Source organism: Sminthopsis crassicaudata, chromosome 1, assembly GCF_048593235.1.
Source record: "Sminthopsis crassicaudata isolate SCR6 chromosome 1, ASM4859323v1, whole genome shotgun sequence".
NCBI classification, from domain to species: Eukaryota; Metazoa; Chordata; class Mammalia; order Dasyuromorphia; family Dasyuridae; genus Sminthopsis; species Sminthopsis crassicaudata.
The window spans coordinates 233,574,718-233,602,177 of NC_133617.1; the positions used below are offsets into that span (position 1 = coordinate 233,574,718).

The 27,460-nt window shown below is 32.9% G+C and overlaps 1 protein-coding gene across 1 annotated transcript in view; it reads left to right on the top strand.

The window, feature by feature from the left end:
- The window catches only part of MIB1 (MIB E3 ubiquitin protein ligase 1), a 152,708-nt gene that overhangs the window by 37,741 nt on the left and 87,507 nt on the right, over positions 1-27,460 (top strand). Inside the window, exons 4-10 of the mRNA XM_074276439.1 lie at positions 4,993-5,097; positions 7,651-7,717; positions 16,198-16,402; positions 18,690-18,873; positions 20,516-20,660; positions 21,675-21,808; positions 24,154-24,261. Coding sequence (XP_074132540.1) covers positions 4,993-5,097; positions 7,651-7,717; positions 16,198-16,402; positions 18,690-18,873; positions 20,516-20,660; positions 21,675-21,808; positions 24,154-24,261 — 948 coding nt within the window. The remainder of the gene's footprint in view (positions 1-4,992; positions 5,098-7,650; positions 7,718-16,197; positions 16,403-18,689; positions 18,874-20,515; positions 20,661-21,674; positions 21,809-24,153; positions 24,262-27,460) is intronic.

Consider the following 27,460-nt stretch of genomic DNA (forward strand, 5'->3'; position numbering starts at 1 on the left):
GGGGTTTATACCAGGAGGTGAGGCGTGAGGTGTGGGGGATGGCAACAGGGTATCTAGGGGGTGTTCCTGTCAGTTGTCCCATCAATTTTTTCCAAGCTGAAGTCCAGCTGAGAATCCAAGGTTTGAAGCCTAGAGCGGATCTAGGGAACAGATTAAAAGTGGGATGCCATCCAGGGCAGAGATGTTGACACCTGGAAATGGGGAAATATCTCAGATCCCCTCTGTGGGCTGCTGGTAAAATGCTAATGGCCCATCTATTAAAGAGAAGTAGGAGAAAATGCTGAGAAAGTCAAAGCTAATCTCCCACACTGTCTTAGGATAATAGCAATAATTACACAGTTTTAACCACTCCCAACCCAAATTTTCACATACAGTAATAAATAACCCAGACAAGGTTTAAAAGTCATTCATCAACCATTCCTAAAGTCCTCCATAGCAGTCCAAAGTTCACTAGAAGCAGGGTCTATTCCATGGTCTCTTCTAAAACTGCTGCAGGCTGAGAAATGCTTGGAGGCTCTTATTCCATGGGATATGTCTGCAGTGCTTACAATCAAAGCTGATCTAGGTCCCAGAAGCAAGTCAATATCTGTAATTTGGCCCAAAATCTAGAACAAAAACATAAATCTAACAAATAAAGGTTAGAACAGTCTATGATAGAAAGACTTGATCCACAGGAGTGCTGCAAAAATGTGAAGAGGCCAAAATAAATTGGCCAGCAGCTTCCCATGTGAAAAAAATGATTAAAAACCTTAAAACATTTGTGTTTTCTAACAGTAGCAGACAGATGACCAGGCTAAATGCTTATTTGCCCAAGCATTTAGGATACAATGATTGCATATAAAACTGAAAATAGCAAGGTATGACATAATTGAATTGCATTAACAATTCTATTGACCGTTGCTCTTCATAAAATCAGTTACAGGAAGAAAAATGCAACATAATTATAACTTTAGCAGTTAAAACTCAACTTCCAATCAATTGTCCCACTAACTGCCAGAGGGTGGAGCTTTACAACACCCAAAAAAGCATTAACTAATTAATCAACTTTAAGCTCAAGAAAAGTTTTATCGCAATAATAAATTCCATTAATCAGATTTCTGATAAATTTTAAACAGATATTTATCATAACTTTATATTGATAACAGGAATTTGTCTCAATAAGTTCACAACTTAAACAATTATCATATTCAAATAGATGTTTCATAAATAAGCACTATACATACAATTCATATTGCTTTTAAAATGCCCATTACATAGAAAAATATCCCAAATTGCATATTGTCCTTTTGTAGAAACACTTTCAAAAGACAAAGAAAAAAAATTATTACTTTTGAGTCTTAATAAGATGGTCAATAAATTCCTGATAGGGATACATGGTGAACACAGTCTCCTTCCACAAGTCTGGGGTTAGATAGCTGTATGTTTTGAAAATGGCATCAAAGGTAGCTTTAGTAAAGTTGCCCTAGAGTGGCAGTGCACCCTCTTGCAGAAGTGTAGCAGTCATCAATTCCAGCCATCATGAGGAGTTTCTTAGGCACAGGAGTGCCAGTACCAATGCCAGTACCTCTAGGGGCAGGAATGAGGCGCACCAGAACTGATCCACAATGCCCAGTGACCTTGCAAGGCACTGTGTGAGGCTTGCCAATCTTGTATCAAAGGGGGCTGAAAAAACCCAAACCAGCTGGGGGCTGGGTACAGCCCAAACTGGCTCAGATACGAATCTTTTCCCCTAGGAATATCTTGTCCCAAACATAGATCAGACAAGGAATTTTAAAGGGGCCAAGCCCACAACATTATGACTGTTGGAGTTCAGGCGTACAGCAAGATCCCCAAAATATATTGGAATTCCAGACTGGTATTGAAGGTTTCCCAAAAGAATTTGGAAGCTTGGGTAATTTTTAAGTCTAGGGGCAAAGTTTTGTTATAATTGTAATGCTAATTAAAGTGGGCTAAATTCCTAGAGAGAAAAATAACAAATAACAAGAGCAAACAGGTAAATTATAGGGAAAACTGTTAGAGGAGGAGGTGTGGAGTACAAAACAAAGAACAGAGTAGGGAAATGACATCATGGAATTGGGGCTCATATGATTTGGTGGGAGGTTTTGAGAGCTAACAACGATCTCCTTTCTTTTTTCATGAAACCAAAAAGAATACAGTGTCCCAATCCAGGTGTGAGATAGCAGCCCAGACTTTTGGATGACAAACAGACATTCTTGAAGGATTGTTTAGTGGAATAATGATATCAGGTCCAACTCCCTTTTCTTTCAAAAGACACACATTCTCCAAGGTTATGCCATATCATTCCCCAAAGGTATATTCCTATGATGAAATATTTTGAGGATTGGACTACATCATTTTCAAGGCCAGATGGCCTGGGGCTTCTTAAAAAAAATATTGGGGTTTCTGTTACTGTTGGAGTTTCTACTCCATCATGACCAGGTTGGATTTTTTTTCCAGGAATGTATACATAGGACTATACATTAAGAAAACTGTGAGTAATCTATAGAGTTGTATTTCCATATAGGAGCTAGGACTTAGAGAAAGATGATGTTACTGGCCACGTTAGTTGTACAAAATAAGATATTGAGACTCTGAATTGATAAACTGATAAAAATCACCCCAAAACAAGAAGTGGGTTAGAGATAATTGCAAGTACTGAGTGTGCTTGGTTAATAAGTTAATATTAACTTCTCTTCCTTTAAGGAGTTATTTTTCCACCATTTTTGAACTTGGGTTGTGTTATAAGATAGGGGAGAACATGTAAAGGAGGAATATGCAATGGGAGGATCAAGAAATCATAATTTCTTCATTTCATCCCCAGCCAACTGGGGGACCTCGTGCTTCAGGATAGGAAATAAAAGGTTCATTTCTGTCTCTAAGCACAGTTCCACCAGGGACTACCCCTGGGTGGATTGCCTGTTTCTTTCAAGAATCATTTATTTTATTTATTTATTTTTTTCATCTTATTTTTATTTTATTTTATTTTATTTTTTTATTAATTTTTATAATTATAACATTTTTTGACAGTACATATGCATAGGTAATTTTTTTTTTACAACATTATTTCTTGTACTCCCTTCTGTTCCGAATTTTTCCCCCTCCTTCCTTCTACCCCCTCCCCTAGAGGGTAGGCATTCCCATACATATTAAATATATTATAGTATATCCTAGGTACAATATATATGTGCAGAACCGAATTTTTTTATTGTTGTTGCAAAGAAAGAATTGTATTCGGAAGGTAAAAATAATCTGGGAAGAAAAACAAACAAAATGCTCACAGTTTACACTCATTTCCCAGTGTTCCTTTTCTGGATATAGCTGAAGGAATCATTTATTTAAATAAATCAACTTACTTGATATTCTTGAATCATTTTTATTTTTGCAGTGACTTTCTAACAAACTATAAGCATAATTTACCATATCAATAACAAAAAGAACAAGAACCATATGATTTTATCAGTAGATTCAGAAACATCTTTTGACAAAACAAAACACGTTATTAAAAACACTAGAAAGCATAGAAATAAAAGGAGCTTTTCTCAAAATGAAAAAAAGTTCAAAAGTCATTTTCTATTGCCCTCATCCTGGTGTGGAGACTTCTCTTAGTTTCTAAAAGCTATAACAACAGAAAATAAGCCTGCAAATTTTATCATGCTGGGAAGGTTTTGAGTATCAGCATGGTTACAAATTATTTTTGTTAGAAATCCAGTGTAAGTGTGGAGAGTCTTATTACCTGGAGGCTTAAATAGTAGATGGTGAATTTTTTTGACTTGAGGTGACCATTAAGTACTTTAAGTAACATTGTTTAAGCATGTTTGGGATAAATCAACGGAGTTGGAGGTAACCTAAGCAGTTAACTCATCTTTGAAAAGAATCCACGCTAGAATATATCAGACTAGTAGTTACCCTGTCTTTGCTTGAAAGCCTACAATGAAGAGGGGGACTGGTATCTTCTGACATTTGAATAGATCTAATTGTTAAAGTTTTTCTTATGTCTTGCTTAAATTTGCTTCTTTGTAACTTCTGTTCATTCCTCTTTGTTTTGGTCTTTGAAGTTAAAACATGTTTAATCCTTCTCCTAAGTAATAGATAACCTTTTAGATGCATATAAATGGATATAGACAGGTTAGGTGGAAGATAGCATTAGAGAGGAAGGTAGGCACTATCAGCTAAGGGGAAATCAGTAAGCAAGACCACTAGAGTTTTGTCAACTGAAAGAATTCAATGTGACACTGATCACTGCATTTGAATACTGAGATAGATCAAGTTGTCTAAAACCGGGATAAATTAAAATTATGTGAATCTACTATATTTTGCCAAAATTAAAACCACAGGTTGCATCACAATTTGGAAAGATACTATTTTTCTATTTCTTCATAGAATTTCAGAATTTAAAGGTTGGAAGCATCAGCCATTTATCCAACTTATACCTATCACATTCCTGATAAGTGATCATCTAATCTCTCTGCCTGAAGACCTCCAAGAAGGGGAAACCTGTTTTTTGAGGCATCTTGTTCCTGTGGAGTCAGCTTTAATTATTAGGATGATATTTCCTAAATTGAGCCTAAATTTGTCCCTCTGCAATTTCTACCCATCACTTCTAATTCTGCCTGCTGGGGCCAGATATCAGACACCAGGACAATTGTAGTATCCTTATAATTATATGGAAGTAAGCTACTTGAGGCCAAGGTCCCTTTTTTTTTTTTTTTTTTTGTTATCTCCCAGGCCTAGCTGGTGCTGAGGTCATGGTAAGAGCTTTAAAAATACTTCAGTGATTGACTACTAAAATGAAATTTTTTGATTAGCAATATAAGAAAGGCCTGTCTCCATCTGGTCCCTTGATAGTTAGGATTGATCTTACAATGAAATGAATCATTAATGTGACAGTTAACAAAAGGAAATTTTCTTAATCTAAAGCACTAAACTTTACTAAAAGAACTAACTTTTCCTGCCCTCACTGTTGTTTTTTGTTTTCCCCTTAAAACTTATTAGGTAACTGAAATACAGGACTGGAGTGCATCTAGTCCACACAGTGCAGCATATGTTCTATGGGACAATGGTGCTAAGAATCTCTACAGAGTTGGCTTTGAAGGCATGGTAAGTTGGAAAAAAATACAAATGATAAAAATGTTGCATTGGGGAAGGGAAGAATAATAAAAATAGCCCTTCATGTTTTCCTTTTCTTTCTCCTTTTGTTATATCCTTCTGTTCATTTGCTTCCTATTAGGAAGAAGCATATTATTAATTCAATTGGTTATACATGTGCATTGGAATGGAAGTCTGTTCTGTGAAAGAAAATTAGTAAAATGGAAGATGTTTAAACTTTCTCTAAGGCTTAAGCTGAAAGTTTTGATTGTAAACTTGCTATTGTTTTTCTTAGGGAAAATGGGAAACTTTCCTAAGGCTCTTTGCTTACAGCATTATTCTTAATATTTCAGCCAGACCTGACTAAAGTTGCTTAGCATTTCATTTCTATATCTTGTATAACCTGCGTACAAAAATAATTTTTTTTTGTGGCACTTTTTATGTTAGCAAAATATTGTAAAATGCTTATCACAATGCCTGGCACATAAATGTTTGTTCATTGAATGACTGAAAATAGTTGCCTGTCCATTCTGAAATAGCCAAATGTATTGTTATAAATAAATATAGCACAGAGTAAGAAATGATGAATATGAAGAATTAGGAGAAATTTTGGAAGCCTTATGAATTAATTGTAGACTGAAATGAACAGAAGCCAAAGAACAATTTACAAAATGATTAAAATAATGTAAATAAAAATAGAATTGAAAGACATCAGAACTCCATCCTTGAACACTGAGATTATGCTTTTTAACCCCAGCTGTTATCTGGTTGGCTTGCTCCATGCGTATTTTCCTCACTTTTCCCTCTATCTTCTTACTTTTTGCTCTAAATATCATTATTGCAATTTCTTCTATACTGTTGTTCTATTTACCATCCTCCTTTCCTACCCACCTCTTTCCTTTGTTTTGTTTCCAATTGTCAGAATGTAAGCTTTTTGAGGATGAGTATTGTCTCACTTTTGTATTTATGTCTCCAGTGGTTGGGCTGTGTGCATGAGCATGTACACACACATACACACAGTGTTTAATAATCCTTTTAAATTCCTTCACATGTGTACCTATAATGTATTTCCTTCTCACTTTAGTCCTTTAGAATCGTTACCTGTCATGTACATACACCACTTTCTACTTGAAGCCTTTGCTCCTAGTTCTCTTGACCTCCTTAAATTATTTCATGATTTCATACCTGCTTGCATGTGTATATATCTTCCACTAGAATTTAAGTTCCTTAAAAGTCAATGACTGTTCATTTTTCTTACACATTAGAGGTGCTTAATAAATGCTGATTGAAATGGTGTTGTGTTGGACATCATTCTAAGTCATTTTAAACATCGAAAAGATCTCCTCATTAGGGAGGTCAATTGAACACAACTGTGAATGCTGAGGATAGTAGTATTAAGAGTGATAGCCTATTCCCCTATTTATTTCTCTTTTATAATGCTCTTGACTGTTAAATGTATTAGAGGTAAAGGAAAAAAAAAATTAGCTCTCTTTTTATTTAGAAGGTGTGTAGTGTATTTTCTTAATCTTATATCTTATAAGTAATCGTATAAGTGTTTATAACTTATCTTTTAAGTGTTATCTTAAACAACAAAGAAACCACCAGCTAGTGGAGAAGTTGGTTATTGGCAGTATCCAGTGGGATGAAACATACACATCGGTAACTCTTTACACATTCAGCAAGATAATAAGTATAAAACTGAGAATTCTAAATATTCTGGGGTGGGATGATTATAGAGGGGTTGTTTTGTCTTTAGGATTTAATTTTACAATGATATTTTTAAAAGTCAGGATTTTTTTTTAGATAAATGTTTTTTGTCTTTTTTTTTTCTGCTAGTTTAAATGTCCTTTCTTAAAAATGTTAAATTGGATGTGGCTTAAAGTGATAAAGTTATTAAGAAGTGAGGGGAAATAGGTGACAATCAGAGGTTATATAAATATAGTAGGAAGATTTAAAATAGGAGTTAAAATTTTTAAGTTTTAGTGGCTCTTTTATTTATTGATCCTCAGGAAAGTCACTTATTTTTGTTTAACTAGGTTTTCTCATCTTGAAAATAAACATTTCCTTCTAATATCTGCCTTGTCTGCATCATAGTTTTTCACCCTCTAATAAATATTTATTTATTTGTTTTTGCTTAGTAATATTTTATTTTTCCAGTTACACATAATGGTAGATTTCAACGTTCATTTCTGTAATATTTTGAGTTCCAAATTTTTTACTCCTTCCCTCTCCTTTCCCAAGATAACAAGCAGTCTGTTATGGCTATATATGTATATCACTTTAAACATACTTCTATATTAGTTATGTTGTGAAATAAAAATCAAATGAACAAAAGGGAAAAAACGATAAGAAAGACAAAACAAACAAAAAAGGTGAAAATAATATGCTTCAATCCACATTTGGCCTCTGTAGTTTTCTTTTTAGATTCAAATGGCATTTTTCATCCCAAATCTGTTTGAATTGCCTTGGACCATTGTATGGCTGAGAAGAGCTAAGGCCATTATTTCTTCTGTTTTCAGAAATTGTTGAAATTACTCTTTCATATATGCATTTTTTTGCCTTTAGTCTGATTTGAAGTGTGTCCAAGATGCTAAAGGAGGCTCTTTCTACAGAGACCACTGCCCTGTACTAGGTAAGCTAACAGATTATAATAACTTATTGGATAACTGGTTTGGTTTTGCAAGAAATTTAAGTTGAGTATTTTAATTTTTATTAGGCTGACAGTTAATACCTTTGGAAGTTGATTGAAAAAAAACATTATTTCCTAAAACACTTTATTGGCTACTATTTACTTATTAATTTTGGCTCAGTGAGATACATCTTTTCATTTCTGTAGAATTCATATGCTTTTCATGGGTTGAAATAATTTTCTAAAATCTTATTTGTTTTTTTAAACTATAATATGCTAGTCTGACTGCTAAGTAGTTTAATAGTACTTAGACCCCTAAAACTGGAAGTAACAATCATTGCCTGGAGGGATGGGAAGTTGGAATATATGTGATCTTCAGGTAGTAGAGAGTCAGATTAGTCAGTTTTACAGTATATAAGTTTCTTGAGCACAGAGACTATTGTTTAATGTTATGTCTTTGTACTTAGCACAGAACCTTACATATAATAAGTGCTTTTAATAAACAATTATTGGATTGAAAAAAATCATAAAATAGGTCTTATTGATGAGTATTAGGTCTGGGGTAACCCCTTTTGGTTTAGTGCAAGGATACATAGTTAAATGCAGTCTAGTGATGGCTCACAGTCCCCTGTAAAGAAATTTACAGGCCTGAAAAGCTAGATTGATAAAAAAGGTTTATAGTAGGGGTTTAGAAGTAAGGGTAAAGGTAGAAAGACACCAGGACCAAAGTTGGCGCCAGGCAGACAGGAACCCTTACATGGTCAGTGTAAGGACACCATGTTTAGGACTCCTGCAAAAGAGTGGACTCCAAGGTTCTCCTTCTATAATGGGGTTGTGGGGGTTGGGGAAACCTGAGCAGATCATTAGAGTGGGGACTGGGAAAGCCCAAGTTAGCTCAGATCCGGTGGGGGCTAAAGCCGGGATGTCTTTGGAATTCAAAAGGGTGCTTTTGGTGATCTTGAGGATGGGTAGAGTCCCAGATTGGCCTCTGGCTGGAACTTCAGCCAGGGTTAGAATTGAATAGAATTCAATGGGTTTTTAGATAAGGAGGAAACTGTTTGTGGGGATTGGGAATCAGAAAGGAATCTTAAAGCGACCTCAACCCATATCATTTTCTCTTAAAATTTGACTATTAGGAATATTTCATTACATTCCTATAAGATTCTACTCTCCACTCCTAAAGCAACAAAACAACCAAAATTAAGATACCATGTAACACTTACATCATCTATTATAAAGAAACTAATTTAGGCCTTACTGATTTGCTTATTGATGCAAATTGTGCCCAGGGACAATATTTGTAGATTATGTGAACCTTTGCTTAAAATAAGTCTTGTAAAATCCTATTCTCTATAATATCGCATTTTGCTAAAATCCTATAGCTGTTCTTATTGCCCCCCCCCCCCGCCTTTCTAAATTTCTTTTCAAACTTTTCTGAAGATACTTGTCTACAAATGGTAATTTTTTTTTTCCAATGAGAACTATTGGGTGTGCTTATGTTAGCTTAGGTCCTCACTGCTCTTTGGCTTTCAGACTTGATTTTTACCCTTGTATGGAAGAGTAGAAAAAGGCAAGCTGAAAGAGAAAAACAAATTATCCCATTTTTTTTATTTCATAGACATGATAAGCATATTAACTAGCCCTCATACCTGTTTTCATGCTCATAACACATGTAAAGTAAGTAATGCATGTATTTTTATCCCCATTTTACACAAGAAATTATAATTCAGAGATGTTAAATGATTTGTCTCCATTAACATAAAATAACATGGTCAGTGTCAGTATCCAAAGCTGGTTCTTAAGTCTAGTATTCTTTCCTCTTATTCTCCCCTGCCACTGGCAGTGTCTATCTTTCTGCAGGTTATTTTTTTTAATAACATGTACCTAGTTATGCTACTGAAAATAGTCCATGTAATTGGTCTCTGAACATCTCATAATTTGGACTCATAAATAGTCTCATAAAAATGTCTCATATTTATTAGCAGCAGAGACATTTCAAAAAGTTACCCATATGGAAAAGTCACTATGTTCAATAGATAAATAATCAGTAGTTTCATATGAATTCTGTAGTTTTCCTAAAATGTGTTTTTTATGTTTTGTAGTTGACCACCTTTTACTTCTAGTCAACACAATTTAAGCAGAACCCTTGCAGTAAATTATTTGTAAGTGAGCTCTAAAAAAAGTGTCAATTAACATAAGGTTGATTTGAATAAAATATACTTGGAAATATAAGATATTATAAATTGAGTCATAATACAAATAATAGGAAAGTTCTACTGAAGTAGAAGTCACCGAATCCTATAGCTGCTTCTGTAATAGGTCATAGATTTCAAGGATAGTCTTTTCTTCTAGGTGTTTCATATTGTCATTCTCCTTTAATCTTTGACCCCTGGTCTTTGTATTTCCTCTTCCCAACCTGTGACACAGGCTTTTTAAAGGATCCAACTTCACTTTCAACTTGGAAAAACTTGAAGAATTTGCTGCATTGAAGGACCACTGTTGGAGGGGAGGGAGAGGTGTTTAACATATGTACAAATACTAGTATTAGAAGATGCTATAAAAGTATAAAGAAGATTGGTAACTTGCGGGCTAGAATAATAAATTTGAGAATCATTAACATACAGAAAATAACAATCTAATTTGTGGAAGTTAAAGATTAAATATTATAGAGGGAGAAGATGAGGACCCAAAAAGTTCTGTGGAGCACTCAAAGATAGTCCTTGAATGAAGGTCTAGCAAAGAGCAATGATGGGCTGTCATATAGGATGGAGGAAAACGAGAAAAGCTATGACTTTTTATAAAACCTAGGGAGATCAGAATATCAAGGGAAAGAGGGCGATTGACAGTGTCAAAAGTTTCAGAGAACTCAATGGTAAAGATTGAGAAAAGGTCATTATATTTTGCGAGTAAGAGATCACTGGTAATTTTGGAGAGAACAGTTTTAGTTGAAAGATGAAACTGATGTGGGTTCAGGTCCCTTTAAGATTCCTTTCTGATTCCCAACCCTCCCATGGCTGAAGAAGCTAGGATCTTTGATTCACAAATCCTGGTCAAAAGCACTCTTTTGAATTCCAATGAACTTGGGCTTTCCCAGCCCCCACTGGATCTGAGCTAACTTGAGCTTTCCTAGTCCTCCACTATCTTCTCAGGTTTCCCCAACTCCCAAAAACAGCTTCTTCCTTATCTAAAAACCCATTGAATTCTATTCAATGCTAACCCTGGCGGAAACCAGCCAGGAGCCTGGGACTCCACCCATCTTCAAGATCACCAAGAGTCCCCATTATAAAAAGGGAACCCTGGAACCCATTCTTTGCAGGAGCCCAAACTTGGCATTCTTACGTCAGCAATGCCAAGGGTTCCTTTCCACCCGGTGACCAGCTCTGGCCCTGGCGCCTTTCTAACTTTACCCTTCCTTCCAAACCCCTACAATAACCTTTTTTATCAATCTAGGTTTTTGGCCTATAAATTCCTTTACAGGGGACTCTAGACTGCATTTAACAATGTATCCTTGCGCCAAACCAAAAGGGGTTACCCCAGACCTAATTCTCATCATGTGGTGGCCCGTACGGGGAACCCTGAAAACTCCCGAAAACTAATTAACTTTAACCTTTTCTAGTCTCTCAGAACCAATCTGGGTTCTCAGCTGTTCACACAGCTTCAGGAAAGAATATATGTGTTCCTACTCTCATCTCACCCTATCTCTAAAACATAGTGGGCACCCAGACCAGGTCTGGGCTGCAAGCCTTTTGAATATCTAAGATCTGAGATGACCAAGGCAAAGTCTCTAGTGAGAGCAGGATGAGATAGCAAAGAAGGTTTCATTGAAGCACTAAAATTTGATTGGGCTTTAAAATGAAGTTTTAAGAAATGAAGTTTGAGAAAATATTCACAAAGGTATAGATCAGCATTTACAGAGGACATCAAAAATATCCTCTTTTACAAGAACATAGCAAGTGAGGAAGAAAACAAATGTTAAATAAAGCATAAGCCTTTTAAAGCCTTTTGCATAAAAGTGTGATGTGAGTAGATGTCTTTGTGCCATACTTAATGCTAAATGCTAGTGATAAGACATATAGGGGAAAAAAAAAGATAGACCTAGATCTAAAGGAGTTTACAATCTAATGGAAGAGCACAACACAACAATAAGAAGCAGGAACAAAGGAGGGAAAGATGGGGGCATGGTGGAGAAAATGGAGTTGAGTCTAAGGAGTTTAATATGGTAGGGAAAATTTTACAACTTTTATCTAGATGGATTGGAGGGGAGGGGAAGACATAAAGGAATAGATTCCTATTTGGGGAAGTTAATATAATAGTCTTAGCATTTGGTAATAATGAGAAATTGTACTAAAGTAGTGTTAGTGGGAATAGAAGGGGACGGATAGAATAATAGAGGTATTATAGGCAAAATTGAATAGATTAACATATGTCCCTTCAGTTTGGAGCTTTTACTATATATTCCTCAGTTTATAAATGAATCTAAGGCCCCTGAAAGTGAGGAAATAAGTTGTTTAAAGCTTCATGTCTTAAATGGGATTAAACAGAGGGAAAAGTTAAAAGCCTATCTTAAATGATCTATTTTGAATGTGGCAGGTCAGTGGTCAGAAATGCAAACAGATCATCAGGAGTGAAACAGGTTTTGGGAAAAATGAAAGTTTAATCTGAAGTCCTGAGTGACCAATAAGCAATTGGAGATAGGGACTTGGAGGTTGGGAGAAAGTTCCAGGTTGGTTATAAAGATTTAGAAGTCATTTATATGAAAATGATCAGAGTCATGTTAGTGAATGCCTGTCAAAAGAGATAATTTGGAGGGGACAAATTGGATATAGTCTTCTCTTTTTATTGTTTTTTCCATCATAGAGCATTATGCCCTTCATTTTTATCCAGTGGTTTGTTGAATTTATGGTTTATTGTTGATTTACACTTTCTATTACTATGTCAAAGATAGTTCATAGGCGTATATTGCCAGACACGGACAGTGATTTAGTTTGTTTTGCTCAGTTGTAAGTTGTTGCATAGGAGGATATTATGGAGTCAAGGAAAGGGAGGATCATTTAGAAATAATAGTGATGGATAGTAAAGAAATAAAAAAAAAACACAATAAAATACTTGTTTAACATAGCAACAATAACAACAAAATGCTCAATAACTCTTGACTTAATCATCATTCTACTCTTGTTTATTCCTCATCTGACCTGCTTTTCCCAGTAAGAACCTTCCTATTCCCTTACCATATGGTAAATCTTTCTATTTGTATTACTTATGTTGCCTAGGGTTATGATTAAATACTAAATAATTAGGCTAGAATGCCTCTCTTATGGGTGGCCCCAGTGGAGGGAGTAGATGTAAGCAATGAAGATGCTTACCTTATGTTTTTCTTGCTTCCATGGACTCTCTGTGCCCTTAGGCCCTAGGCTTCTGTCTTTTTTTGCCCTTTGGAGGGTTTCAGGGTACAAACACTGTGCCTTGTAGGACCGTAGCTAGCAACTAGGAGCATTTAATTGGGAAGCTTACTTAGGAACAAATATAAATCAATATGTAATACCATAAGTAAAAGTTTGCATTTTACAGTAACTCCCATTGATATGTTGATCATAAAAGAACTTTAAGAATAAGATCCTAGATTTTCATTTTTGTTCTAATATTTATAGTTCTTTTCCATTTCCAGAGATAATACAGTTCATAGTATTTGATTTTTTTTCCTCAATAGTATTTTATTTTTTCAAATAAAGTCAGAGTATTTATTTTGTAAAATTTTGTGTTCCAAATTATTTCTTCTTTACTTCCTCTCTTTCTAAGACAGCAAACAATCTAATATAGGTTATTATATACATACAAAATGTTTTTTAAAAAATGTTTTCTATTGTCATGTCCTCTTCCTAATATGATGAAATTAATGGGTCCTGAGGTTATATGGTACATTGAGGGTTTTTTGGGGGGGGAGGTTGGTTGTATGTTTTCTTCACTTTTAAATTAAAAGGCTTAAACTAGATCTCTCATAGTAATATTTCCATAAGATTATGGTAGAATTTGATTATAATTTAGTAACAATATTAATGTGAAACAGCCATGATTTCATCCTGAGGGTTTCCTGATATGGACATATGCCTGATTATTATTATTTTTTCTTGTGGCTTTGGTTTTCCTTAATAGGCTTTGTGTATATAGGTATCTTTATTAAAATAATGTAAATGGTCTCCTGTACATCATAGAGGTGTCATGTGGCTCAAATGGAGGCAGAATAATAAATGCCTCCAGTCTTTTCTCTTTCTACCCTATTCCAAGGGAGAATTTAATTATTGTCAAAAGGAAAAGACAGAGATTGGAGCCAGAAATTCTCCTCAGGAACATAAATATTATTCATCTAGAACATGGTTTCAGGCTCAAGCTAACTTCTGATAGACACTTTTTAATGGGTTTAATGGGTTTAATGGGTTTTAAAGGAGGACTGAAGTTTATATCCAAGGTTTGACCCCTTTACCACCAAATTCTAGTTTCACAATGAGTATCATATATATATATATATATATATATATATATATATCAGATAACAAAGAAATCCATTTATCTAAGTTGATGATAAAAGAAGCCAGAGAAAATATGCATAGGAAAATATATATATATAATGGGCAGTACAGAGTAAAGGAGCTCTCTGGGAGCAAAGTAACTCAGTTTATCTAAACTAGAATGCTAGATTTCACCCAAGGGGAAATTCCCCAACATTTTGCTTGCTAAAAAAAAAAAATCTTATTCTTCAGCAGCCTGAAGAGAGATGGGCACTTTCCATCTTCTTTCTTGAAAGCTGGAAACCGGAAGTGCCTGAAATGATTTTCTTTAAGAAATTCTTAAAGAAAGGAGCAGAGCTTTCCTTTCTCCTATTCTTACTAACTTTGCTTGCCTTTTACACAGATGTGTGGGGTATTTTGACTTCCACCAGTGAGGCAAGAATCCCTCATTAGTGGACTTTGGGATTCAGTTTACATAAATAAATTATTGGTCAATTAATATCACAAATGTCAGAGAATTTAAACCTCTGGATTAGGTCAGACTCTTAACCAGATTTTCTGGTAATTGCTTATGTGGTATATTCATCTTAATACTTTCCGAGTTTTAGGAGATTGCTTAAAATATCTTTTCTTAGTCTTCTTGTCTCTGCTTAAGTCTTCACAGTGCTTTTGATTCTAAAATACCACTTTGATGATTCTTCAATTCTTTCTATGATTAAAAATAAAAAAAAAATCAAGAAAGTTATTGAAAACCTTTAATAACCTTTTATGTTGCTTATTTCTTGGTTACTTCCTTACACACTTCTTCATTCCAGTCAAAATATTCAGTTAGCTTTTTGTTAACATTTGATCTCTCATTACTGTGCCCTTGGACAGGTTGTCCCCTATCTTTTCAAAGCACTCAGTATATCATCTTTTACAATCTCTGGATTTCTTCAACATGTAGCCCCCATGCCATCTCCTTTAGGGGACCTTCCTCAGTTCTTCCAGTTATAAATTCTGTATTTAAATTACTTGGGATGACTTTGCATTTATTTATCTGTATACATATTCACTGTGTCTCCTGAGTAAAATGTAAGCTGGTTGAGGATTGGGACTGTTTTTGTTTATGTCTTTGTATCCTTGGTGCCTGGAGTAGCTCCTTACAGATAATGGCTACTTAAATATTTGCATTGAACTGAATTGAACTCATTTGAGTTTAATATTTTAAATAAAGGTGTATGAGAGGATGTTTTAGGTTTTTTTAGGGATACTCTTTTCAAAAATTTGGATTTACCAAATTGACAATTAATTGTGAGAACAATTCACCATAAAATTTCTTTTAAAAGTTAGTAAGAGGGGCACGTAGGTGGCTCAGTGGATAGCGCACCAGCCCTGACGTCAGAAAGACGGAAGTTTGAATCTGGTCTCAAGACACTTAACACTTCCTGGTTGTATGACCCTTGAGCAAGTCACTTAACTACAATTGCCTCAGCAAAAAATACAAAAATAAAAGTTAGCAAGAGCTCTTCTGAAGTATGTAATAAAACTTTGTAGAACATACACTTGAATATATACAAGAACATTGTTTGTTTTAAAATTTTAAAATTAGCTACTTCAAATTAACTATATTTTGAGTCATTACCCTATAGCAATATTTCTATTTATTTCATTTTGTAACCATAGAGTAGATTGTGTAATGTTTAAATTTAGGTAGTGAATTGTTTCATTTTTTTCCTCTAATATAAGAGATTTTAGTTAATCACAAAAGGCAAAAAAATGATTTGACTTTTTTTGAAAAATGAGAAGAAATGTTTGATTCAAGCATCTTTTATTTTAGTCTGATTTGATTTTGAGTCTGTTCTTTTTAAACTACAAGATAAAACCCCTCTTCAATGGAGATAGCAGCTAGAATAGTTATTCTGCAGAATGATAATAATTGTGCTTGTTATAATTCAATGGTTATTCTTATGACACCTTCCTTTTGTCCCCCAATTACAGGTGAGCAGAATGGTAACCGGAATCCTGGTGGACTACAGATTGGTGACCTAGTAAACATAGATCTTGATCTAGAGATTGTACAGTCTTTGCAACATGGGCATGGAGGATGGACTGATGGCATGTTTGAGACTTTAACTACAACTGGAACAGTTTGTGGCATTGATGAAGATCATGACATTGTAGTACAATACCCGAGTGGCAATAGGTTGGTGATACTCAATATTAAATAGTGGTACACTTAGAATGTGTACATAAAAGCAAAAAAGAAATGAAATGGATGGAACTAAAAAGCTTTTTAATAATGTAGAGGCCATGTAGAGTTTAACTTAATAGAGGAAAACTGAAAGTATTCCACTTTAGGGGCAAAAAAATAAACCATAAGAAATACTGTTTCAAACTGTGGCTTTGGGCAAGCTTCTTAACCTTTAAGTACCCCAGGCAGCTGTCTAATACTACATATTACAAACATAATGCTGACCTACACTGGTAGAGGAAGTTTCCTTATACCAACAAAATTACAGGTCTATTCCCTCTTTCTATCTCTAAGGAAAAAAAGATTTTATAAGACTAGACAAAAACTAATAAAGTGCCAGAATACTGCTCTGAAATAAGTAATGTTTTACCTTTTTATTTATATTTGCATGTTATTAGAAATATAATAAGAATGTGATATTCAAGAAGTAGAAAATAATTCTGGTTTGGCTTTGATCACGTCCTAAGAGCATCTGATTTGGCAGTCATATTTTAAGAGGCACGATGACCTTGGAAATATAGACAATATAGAAATGAATCAATGTTTTAAAGAGACTTTGTAAAGAAATTGTGAAATAATTTCAAGTTGGTTAGCCATGACAATTTAAAAAACTAGTTATTTTATCCACCTATGCAATAGTTTGAAGAACATAAACTGTAAAAGAATAATAGTAAAATACTGACTTGTCCCAGGACTTTTTTTTTCTGAACTCCAAGGGAAAAGATAGAAAGAGATTATTAATAGTATTAGTTATACAAAGGGACACTTAAAAAGATTTAAGGTTGAAAAAGTACTCTTATGTATATTCTCATTTGACCTTTGAAACAGCCTCTTAAGTCAAGTACTAAAGATATTATCCCTATTTTGTAGATTAATAAATGGAATACAAAAAATTTAATGAAATGCCTAGAGTAATATAGCTAGTATAAGTTAAGGTTGGGGGCAGGGAAGTTAGTTTTTGAACTTGGGTCATAGTAACTTTTATGGCCAACACACTATTGATTATGCTATGTATTATTAAGTGTTATTCAGGTAGAATATTAGCTAGTTTTGTTTTTCCTTATGAAGGCTGAGGCATCTAATTAAATAATTGATTATAGAGACAATTACTGGCTATTTAGGGAAGTTTTGGAATTTCCATTTTTGGAGGTATTTTCAAGATAGAATTGATAGGTATAATATTAATAGTTATTTAAAGTTTATATCATATGTGTCATTTAATATAATGCAAAAACAATGCTTAGAAGAGTTTATTTGTTAGAAATACTATCAGGGTGGAATTTTAATTTCTCAGTAATTGGTAAAGCTCTGAGTCAAATCTGCCTGTGTCTTCCGACTGTAGAATTTTTAGCCATTCTTCTGTGCTGCCTTCTTACATAACTTTGCTTCTGGAATGATTTGCCTTAAACCTGTAGCATAGAATGATCTAGGAGTTACTTTCTGATTCTAATTTTTCTTAATAATTTAAGAATTATTTAGATACTCTAAGAAGATACTTTTTTTGCCCTCCTTTTTGGGAGCCATATGTTGTAGTAAAATTTGTTGCAATGAAATCCCAGTCTGACAGTAAGACAGGAGGAATTTGGGGGTTAATATATTTTGTGTGCAAACCACAAATTATGTTCTGGTGAGTTTAAAAACCACGTGTAAATTATTTTTCACTTAATAGTTTTAGATTTTTTTCTTGCTTATCCATGCTTGTTTTTTTTTTTCCCCCCTAAAATGTGGATAATGAAGAATTGTTATACAGCAGGTGATAAAATCGTCACAGTGAATTTTTTAAAAACAAAGATACTCTAAAAAATTAGTTTTTTCCCTTTAAACTTAAGCTTGTCACCATAAATTTGAATTACAGCCTTTTCATTTTCAACCTGCAGGTTGGTTGTTTCTGTATGCTATTAGATACCATTACTTTTCTTGATCATTTAAGCATGTTTTTTTCATTAACATTATATTGCTTTATGAATTTGCAGCTGTATACTTTAATTTGAGTTTACTTTAAACTTGCATATACCCTACATAATTATATGTAAATTGATTAAATGATTTTTAAAAAATATTATAATAGTTTCTTTTAAAAATTAAAATATTTACAAATATTTTAGAGATTGACTTTGTTACCAACATTTAAAAATATTTTTCTTAGCAAACTCATTGTTTAGAAAAATAGTTCAACAAGTACAATATTTTTAAAAAAATAATTAAATATAGTTTGCCACTTTATTATTTTTATTTGCAGATGGACTTTCAATCCAGCTGTTCTTACTAAAGCTAATGTTGTCCGAAGTGGGGATGCTGCACAGGGTGCAGAAGGGGGCACTTCACAATTTCAAGTGGGTGACCTTGTTCAGGTTTGTTATGATCTAGAAAGAATTAAACTTCTACAAAGAGGTCATGGCGAATGGGCAGAAGCTATGCTTCCTGTAAGTATATAAAAATAGGATATGTGATTAGCCTAACTTGTTTGTTTATATTTTATTAAATTTATAAACAGATAAATTCTCAAAATCATTACAGAGTAAAACTTCCCAGAGTTGGGTGAGCTTTAATTTATTGAAAATGGAGCCTTTAATTTTTTTTTTTAATTAGGATTAATGAAAGGGAGGAAGACAAAGAAAATGAAAAAGTTAAATTTCCTTCCTAGAGACATTTCAGTTATTGCTTTACTTCCTAACAATAGTAATTGCTCAAATTTATCCTGATTTTTACATAAAAGATAACTGAAGTTTTGAGAGGTTAAGTGATTTGATTATGTTTATAAACTACTTTTTAATCTGTCAGATAGAATTCAGACTTAGAATTCACAGATTCCATACTCTCTCATTTTGCCTCATTGATACAAATATGATGCAAATAGAAAAAGGTAGAATTTCCGGTAGCCTTGCTTAGGACATTGAGTAAGAGCATTATTAATTGGTATTTCACATATAAAGTTAATTTTATTTTTGGGAAGTTGTATTTTGGGATTCCTTCTATTGTTACTTATAATGAAAATTTTTGTGACCCTGCTTTGTGATCCTTGAACAATTATTTAGCCTCTCTGGACTTCATTTCCCTCTAAATGCTTTTGAACTACCTGCCTCACAAGAGTGCTGGGAGGAAAGGTCTTGGTAAACCTTAAAGTACTAATAGAAATATGAGTTATGAGAATAATACTTTCTTTTTGAGACTATAGCATTTAGATATTTTCCAGTATTAATAAACACTATTATTGAAGGTTCCAAAGCTTAATTTTTGGTTAAAAAATGCTAGAATTTCAGTATATGTTCCACTTTGAAGATGAGTTTTGCTATAAGACAATATTGTTGTTCTAATTGTATTTTATTGATTTGATACAGTAGTTAGTGTTTCTCCAGATGTACTCACTGTTATGGTGGTTTCTGAGATGAAGAAACATTAACTCTTAATATGATAATATCTCGGTATCTTTTAGGAGAAAACTTGTAATTGTTGTGGTTTAGTTCTTTTAATAATTATTTTATTTGTTTTATGAGAAGATTTCTGCTGCCACTTCAGTGGCAGCTTTACTTGAAGATAGAATATTTTGTATAAACTATGTAACAACCTTAATATGATGTCCTTGAAGAAAAAATCTTAATTGTATAACCTTAATATTTGCTTGTTGTGTGAGGTGTTTGTGGGTTTTTCCCCCCTCCTAATTAATGCAAAAGGTAGGTTGTAAGAAGGAAAAAGGGGTTGTACTCTCTTAGATTTTAAAATAATTTCAGTACCTGATGGGGAATTTTTGTGAAAAATGGTAGATTGAAAGTAAATTAACAAATCAACTTGATTAAATCTTTTGTTTTCATTCTCTGGGAAACTATTCCATAATTATTATTTTATTTCTGTAGTGAGATATTTTAATAAACTACAAGTACTAATTTCTTAGTAAATAGTAGTATTTAGTTCACAGGCATAGAACCTGCTTCAGCAAGAATAACAATTTTTTCTTTTGAGCTAGAAGCTAAAATCAGGTATCATTTAAAAAATGCATTAATATGAAAAGTAAATCATTTTGTAACATTTTATATATGAAAGTTTGCGGCTGTTTGTCATATGTTTCAGACCTTAGGCAAAGTTGGCCGTGTACAGCAGATTTATTCAGACAGTGATTTAAAGGTAGAAGTTTGTGGAACATCTTGGACATATAATCCTGCAGCTGTTTCCAAGGTGGCATCAGCAGGATCAGCTATTAGCAATGCATCTGGAGGTATGTATTTTTTAAAACTTGGTTAATTTAAAAAATATCTTTGAGGACAAGATATAATTTTAGTAATAAATAGTAAGTTACATAAGACAGTTTGGATGATCTACAATTTTACCTTATAGTGTTTTAAATTCTTGTTTCTTTTGTTTTAATTAGGTAAGTTTGCTTCACATTGATATAAATCATCCTCTGGCAATGCTAATTCAATAAAAGAAGTAGATGAAGGGACTACAGTATTGTGTATAATGTCTTTCAATTCTTCTTCTACTTGATTTCCTTTTCAATAATTTTATTTAAAAATGGGGTAGCAAGAAGATTTTTGTTGTTTATTGTGGTTGATGCTATTTTGGTTCCGATTTGCAGGAAGGAAGATTGCTTGTGACAATAGTTTATTTCTAGCTGATTATTCCTTACTTTGATTACCACAAATCAAAGTATAGCTTTAGAAATATATTCTTAGAATTTAGGATTTTATTCTCAACTAAAAAAAGATTGAATTGTCATTTTTACAGAAATGTAATATATGGTATTACAAAGAATTGTTATAATTGTGGAGCTATAAAATTCCTAAAACTTTAAGTAGGACTAACTATAACCCTTGTTGTGCCTGAAAGTGAAAGTTGGGATAATTATTTTCATTTTTTTCAAATACCATTTTAAAGCAATATAAAAAATTTGCTTTTCAATGTAAAATTCTCTCATAGTATGCAGTTTATAATTATCTTGGTTATAAATACTAATTTTTGAATTGCCTTTACAATGCAAATCTGTTTCCAAATTCATGAAACATTAATGGTTTTTGAAGAAACATCTGATGCTGGTTTCTGCAGTTTACTATAATTTCAGGTAGTATAATTATGACTTCTATGATAAATTATTTGTAATAAAGTACCAAAAAATAGGTTGAAGCATAATAATTCTAGAAGTAGTTAAGACATAGGAAAACATGTCTTCTAATGTTTTAAATTATGAGTTTCATCATATTCCTATGCCTGCAATTTTACTTTGTAATTTCAGAGAGACTATCTCAACTCTTGAAGAAACTATTTGAAACTCAAGAGTCTGGGGATCTTAATGAAGAATTAGTTAAAGCTGCTGCTAATGGAGATGTTGCTAAAGTAGAAGATTTGTTAAAGAGACCAGATGTTGATGTGAGCATTGTCTCTAAACTTAACAACCTTCTTCATTTTCACATGGTTCAGTTTTCTTTTGGGGAAGTTTAACATCAAATTTTCTTTTATAAAATATCAATTTGACCTAGTTTTCCCTTTATTTGCTGTTAAGTAACTTGTTCTTGTATTTTCTTAAATAGATGATAAGGTTTTTCTCATTTTTATGTATGAAAACCTGTCAAGCTAAATTGTTTGAATTGAATTTGTGTCTGTGGGTGTGTGTATAAAATAATATATAAGGTATATATGCATTTATAATTACTGTACTGTAAGGTCACAATCAGTAGGACATAGACTTTGGGGTTTTGTTTTGTTTTTCATTAATTTTCTTTGAATCAAATTTATACGCTGTCAAATCCCTTTTGTCATCAAAAACTTTTATGTACAAAATGACTAGCTTGAGTTAAAGGTGAATTCTTTTGTCATTGGAAGTGAATGAAACTGACATTTGGGGAGGTATTTTGAGGGATTAAAAAGAGACAATAGAAGAGTAGTTTGGGAAACAGATCACTAGCCTGACTGGGAAGCATGATCTAGAAGTGGAGGTCTTTGAGGTTTTTTCTTCTTGACTGATCTTTATGATAATTTTATCCTTCAAAATGTGAAGGGACTAACAATGGGAAAAAATACCATTCTGCATCTGATTGTCACTAACAGGGTAGTTCTGTTTGCTGAAGTGGATTTAATGGAGCCACTAGAGGAAATGACCACTTCTCCTAGAATTTTTAGTAGAGGAGAGAAAATCTAGAAATAGATTGCACTCTAGGATTTAGAAAAGCAGATTTCAAAAGATTCAGAGAAAAAAATTAGGTAGAATTCCATGGACTAAAATTTTTGAGGGAAAGAACCATTCCTTTCCAGTCCTTACTTTTTGTATCTAAGCAAAATATAAATTTAGTCTTAGAAACAAATTAATTGTAATTTTCAAGTTTTGCCTTTTTGGTTTTCATCAAGCAGTTGTTATAGACCTAGGCTCTCAATCTTTTCAGATAAAACATTTATTTAACTTTAAAATTTTTTCATATTTCTTACACAGTAGTAATTATAGTAGATGAGACAGTGTATGTAAAAGTGTTTTGCAAATGTTAAAATGCTTCATAAATGATCAGTTATTTGTACTATTAATACCTATTAAGAAAATAGATTGGGATTAAATTCCATTGGCTGTATTCTCCCTTTCACTGTAACATAATATAGTTCCATGGTGATATTTTAATTTAATCCAGTTAAATTGTTTGTGTCTATAAAAAGGGCCTTAATGGAATCGTAATAAACAACTCAAATGGCATAATTTGGGAGGGGTATCTTGGCAAAAGAAAATATCATAGTTTATTCCCAAAGGGCAAAGAAATTTCTTTTCCATGTAGAAAAAGGGAAGCAATTTTAATATAAAATTATTTACAAAAACCCCATTGCAAATATGGTATATTTTTGTGGTGCTAAATAATTAAGTGAATGATAATACTTAGTGCATATAATCAGGTATCACTTGCAATAACTCCTTTGATCCCCCAGGGGTCCTCATCCCACTGTTGAAATTTAAGAGTATAGTTATTAAGTGAGATTGTATCAGCAATAACAGCAGATGACAAAAAGCATTTGTTATATTTATGACACAATGGAATTTCTCAAATTTAAGGGAAGGAGAGAAGTTCTATAAACACTTTTTTGAGTTCCTACAATGTAATAATAATAAATGTAGGAATTCATCTCTTAAGAAGTCATAACTACAAGGAATACTCTTCTGTACATCATACTTGGACTATTTTGGTGGTTTCTGAAAAATATAATTCCTTCATTTTTAGAGTCATGGAATAAAGAATAATGGTTGGGGGAATAATTTCACAGAGGCTTGTTATTTGTTTATGATTTAGAGAATGCTTCTATTAAATCCATTTGAAAACTTCAAAAAAAGATTTATTCTTATATTTAGTAACCATCAACAAAAGCATATTTTTTTAAAAAGCGGAAAAAATGGGATTTCAAAGTATGAATACTATTAAGTGTTTTATTTTGAAATTTTACATTAACTTTAACAAGAAAATAACATAATCTTATTTACTTTCATGACTATGAAGAAACTTTCTGTTAGAAACATAGCTCAGATTTAATAATGCAAATGAAAAAATAAGAATATTATCAAAAACTTTGCTTCATACTGTATTCACACTGCATTTATGGCTGTTAGTAAAGATTTAATTTGTATGCCCACAGATATATAAAAGTAACTGACATTTTAGCATTGTAGAGACCATTGCATATATATTTTGAGTGTTAAGAGTTATGTTTGGATATCCTAACATTTATCTTATTTTGTTTTTCAGGTAAATGGACAATGTGCTGGACACACTGCCATGCAAGCTGCTAGTCAGAATGGACATGTTGACATTTTAAAACTTCTTTTGAAGCAAAATGTGGATGTAGAAGCAGAGGTAATTAAATAACTAGTCTCAACAAAAATATAAGCACATGTGAGATTTGAAGGTAGTTGAATTTAATTTTTACCTTAGGGCCAGTAACTTTTTTTTTTTAATAGCTATTTATTTTCACAATACATGGAAAGATAGTTTTCAGCATTCACGCTTGCAAAACCTTGTGTTCCAAATTTTTCTCCTTCACTTCCTTCCCCCCAGGCAACAAATAATCCAATATATATTAAACATATATAATTCTTCTATATATATTTCCACATTTATCATGCTACACAAGAAAAGTCAGATCAAAAAGGAAAAATAAAATGAGGAAAAAAACTAGCAAACAACAACAAAAAGGTGAAAATGCTATATTGCGATCCATATTCACTTCCCACAATCTTCTCTCTGGGTGTAGATGTCTCTCTTCATCATTGAACAAATGGAACTGATTTGAATCATTTATTGTTTAAAAAAAAAAAGCCACTTCCATCAGAATTGATTATCACAATCTTATTCCAGCAATACTTTTAAAATTGTTTTAAAAGTCAAGTCAATAAGCATATAATAAGTGTCTCCCATGTGTGAGCCTTCAAAGATTCCTCCCCCTTATTCAAAAAAAAATTAAACAAAAAACAAAAAATTCCAAGAAAATAATTACTGTTCTCAAGAAGTTCATAGCCAGTGGGAGTGTCTAGGAGGTGAGGAGGAGGAGAGGGGTATGTATAACAAACAAGATATATTCAGGGTAAATTTGAGATAGTTTTAGAAGCAAGGCATTAATATCAATAAAGAATGGGGGAAAAAATAATCATCCATTTATGTAGTTCTTCAGGGTTTGCAAAGTGCTTTCCTGTGTTGATTCATTTCATCCTTATAACAACCCTGTGAGGTAGGTGATATTATTCTTATTTTGCAGGTAGGGAAATTGAGACACACACAAAAGTTGGAACTTGGCAGGGTCACATAGTTATTAAAAATCTGATCCAAGATCCAAATTCAGTTCTTCCTGATATTATTATAGTATTGATAGTTGAATTTGCTTTAGTAGTATTCATCTTTTTTTTTCTTTTTTCATTAATCCATGAATCTAGTGATTTTTTTTTTTAATGGTCATTGTAAATAGATTTAAGATAACTTGAGCTTTAAGAAGGGAAGGAATTACAAATTTTATTTCATTTTGATCCAGGGTGTGTGAGACAAGATTCCCCATTCTAATTTATGTGTTTCCAAAGTAGGTTGAAAAAAAGTATTGTTTCATCTAATAATATAAAAGGCAATAAAGCTGAGTTCTTTTTATACTTGATTTTTTTTTAAGAATAAAGAAGATTAATTTTCTGATTTTGAATTATGTTATTAAGACTGGTAGCATAGAGGGTGTTGACAAATTTGTATAAACTGCCAGGGTTAGAGTTTTTGAATGATGTGGATTGTGCTATCTGATGGACTTTACTTTTATTTATGTGAACAGAAAGCAAGAAGGGGGTGAAGTCTGTCCTGTGAAGATAAAGAGAACAAAAAAAAAAAAAAGAGTTCTTTTTTTAAAGTGGAGTCTCAAATATAGGCTGAATTGGTTAGCTACTATTAAAAGCCAAGGGAATGATTGTTAATTGTATGAGAAATGGTATAAGATAAAATCTTATGGTTGGAAATCTGAAATTGAGAGAGAAATAGAATATGTGCTATAGTGTTAAAGTTCCTATTTATTATTTTCAGTTTTTTCTTCAAAAATGTGTTGGATTTAGTAGAATAGAAATGATGCAAAAATATTTATAAGTGTGATTAAAATATTCTTTAACAAATTAAAAAATTTTTTTTCACCAAAATAAACAGTTCCATACTATTAAATATACTTTTCTTTGACTAGGATACAAGCATTATTTTTTGAAATCATTAATCAAACGTTATAATATTTTTCATTTTTATAATTCACATTAGTTTGCTAGATCTTTTATGGTTCATTCCTATAATCCATTCATGAGAAGCAACCATATCAACAACTCAATAAAAGAACTTGAAATTTTTATCCGCATTAGCTAGTTTAATTTTTTAAAATTTTGGTTAATTAGTCATCTAGATTTATAGCTTTGGAGATGTCTTTAACTCTTCTTTCTTATCTAATCGTTAGCTAAGTTTTAATTCTACTGCCAAAATAGTTCATATCTATCTCCTCCTCTCAACTCTAATTCAGACTTTTTATCAACCTTTCTAAACTATAGATGAATAATGAATAATAAACATTTATTTATTAAGTACTAATATATGCTAAGGATAATGCTAACACTGTGGATACAAATACAAAAATTGAGATATTCTCTGTTTTAAGAAGCTTATTCTTTAATTGGGGAAGACATCAAATAAAAGAAAATTCACCTGCAGGTTAGATGACAAGGTCCAGGGGTCCTTAGATAATATCATTTGATCAAATGAGAGTGCTGCAGTTCTGCAGGGTGTCAAGGCAGAGCAGAAATGGGCTCAATGGCTTTCTCTCATCAGAAGGAATGGAATTGTTGATTCCCATACATGGATGTGTTGGAGGCAACTAGACTGTGAGAACTGATTGTTAAATGTTCAGGGTGATCATTTATACTAATTAAATCAACAAATGCTTTACATCTGGGCATGGCTTATTGTTTTGTTGCTTGTTATTAAATTTAACTGTCATGTGTATATTCCTCCTATTCCCTTTGACAGTTATTGGTTAAATATGTACCAGGCCATCTCTGCTCTTATCTCTTCTAAGCTGTGAGGTCAGTTAGACAGGCTTAGGAGAGGATAAAAGGGCAGGAAAGCAAGGGAGGAAGGGCAAGTCTCTCTGTCTTCTGGCCATTCTACATGGATTCGGTAGTAGCTTCCTAATTCTTATTTCTCTTCTATCTCATTTTCCATACAACTGCTATGTTTTATTCCTGGGGCATAGCTTCTGCAGTGTCTTTTCCCTGCCCCAAAGTCTTGAATTGCTTCAAATTTTTTGATGCACTCTCACCTTTTCTTTGTGCAACACTCCTTCCATCTCTAATCTCCATGTTTTTGAACTGTCTCTGTGTCAATGATGCTGCCCTGCTGGTTTCTCACTCTGGGAGCATCCCCACTCCAGTGTCCCAGCAGTTACAGTATGCTTGCTCCTGACTTCTACCTTGTGAAACAACTTGCTTTGTTCAGACCTAGCCTATCACTCTCACTTTGAAATACTTTGTATTGTTTTTTGTTCTGTAGCCTT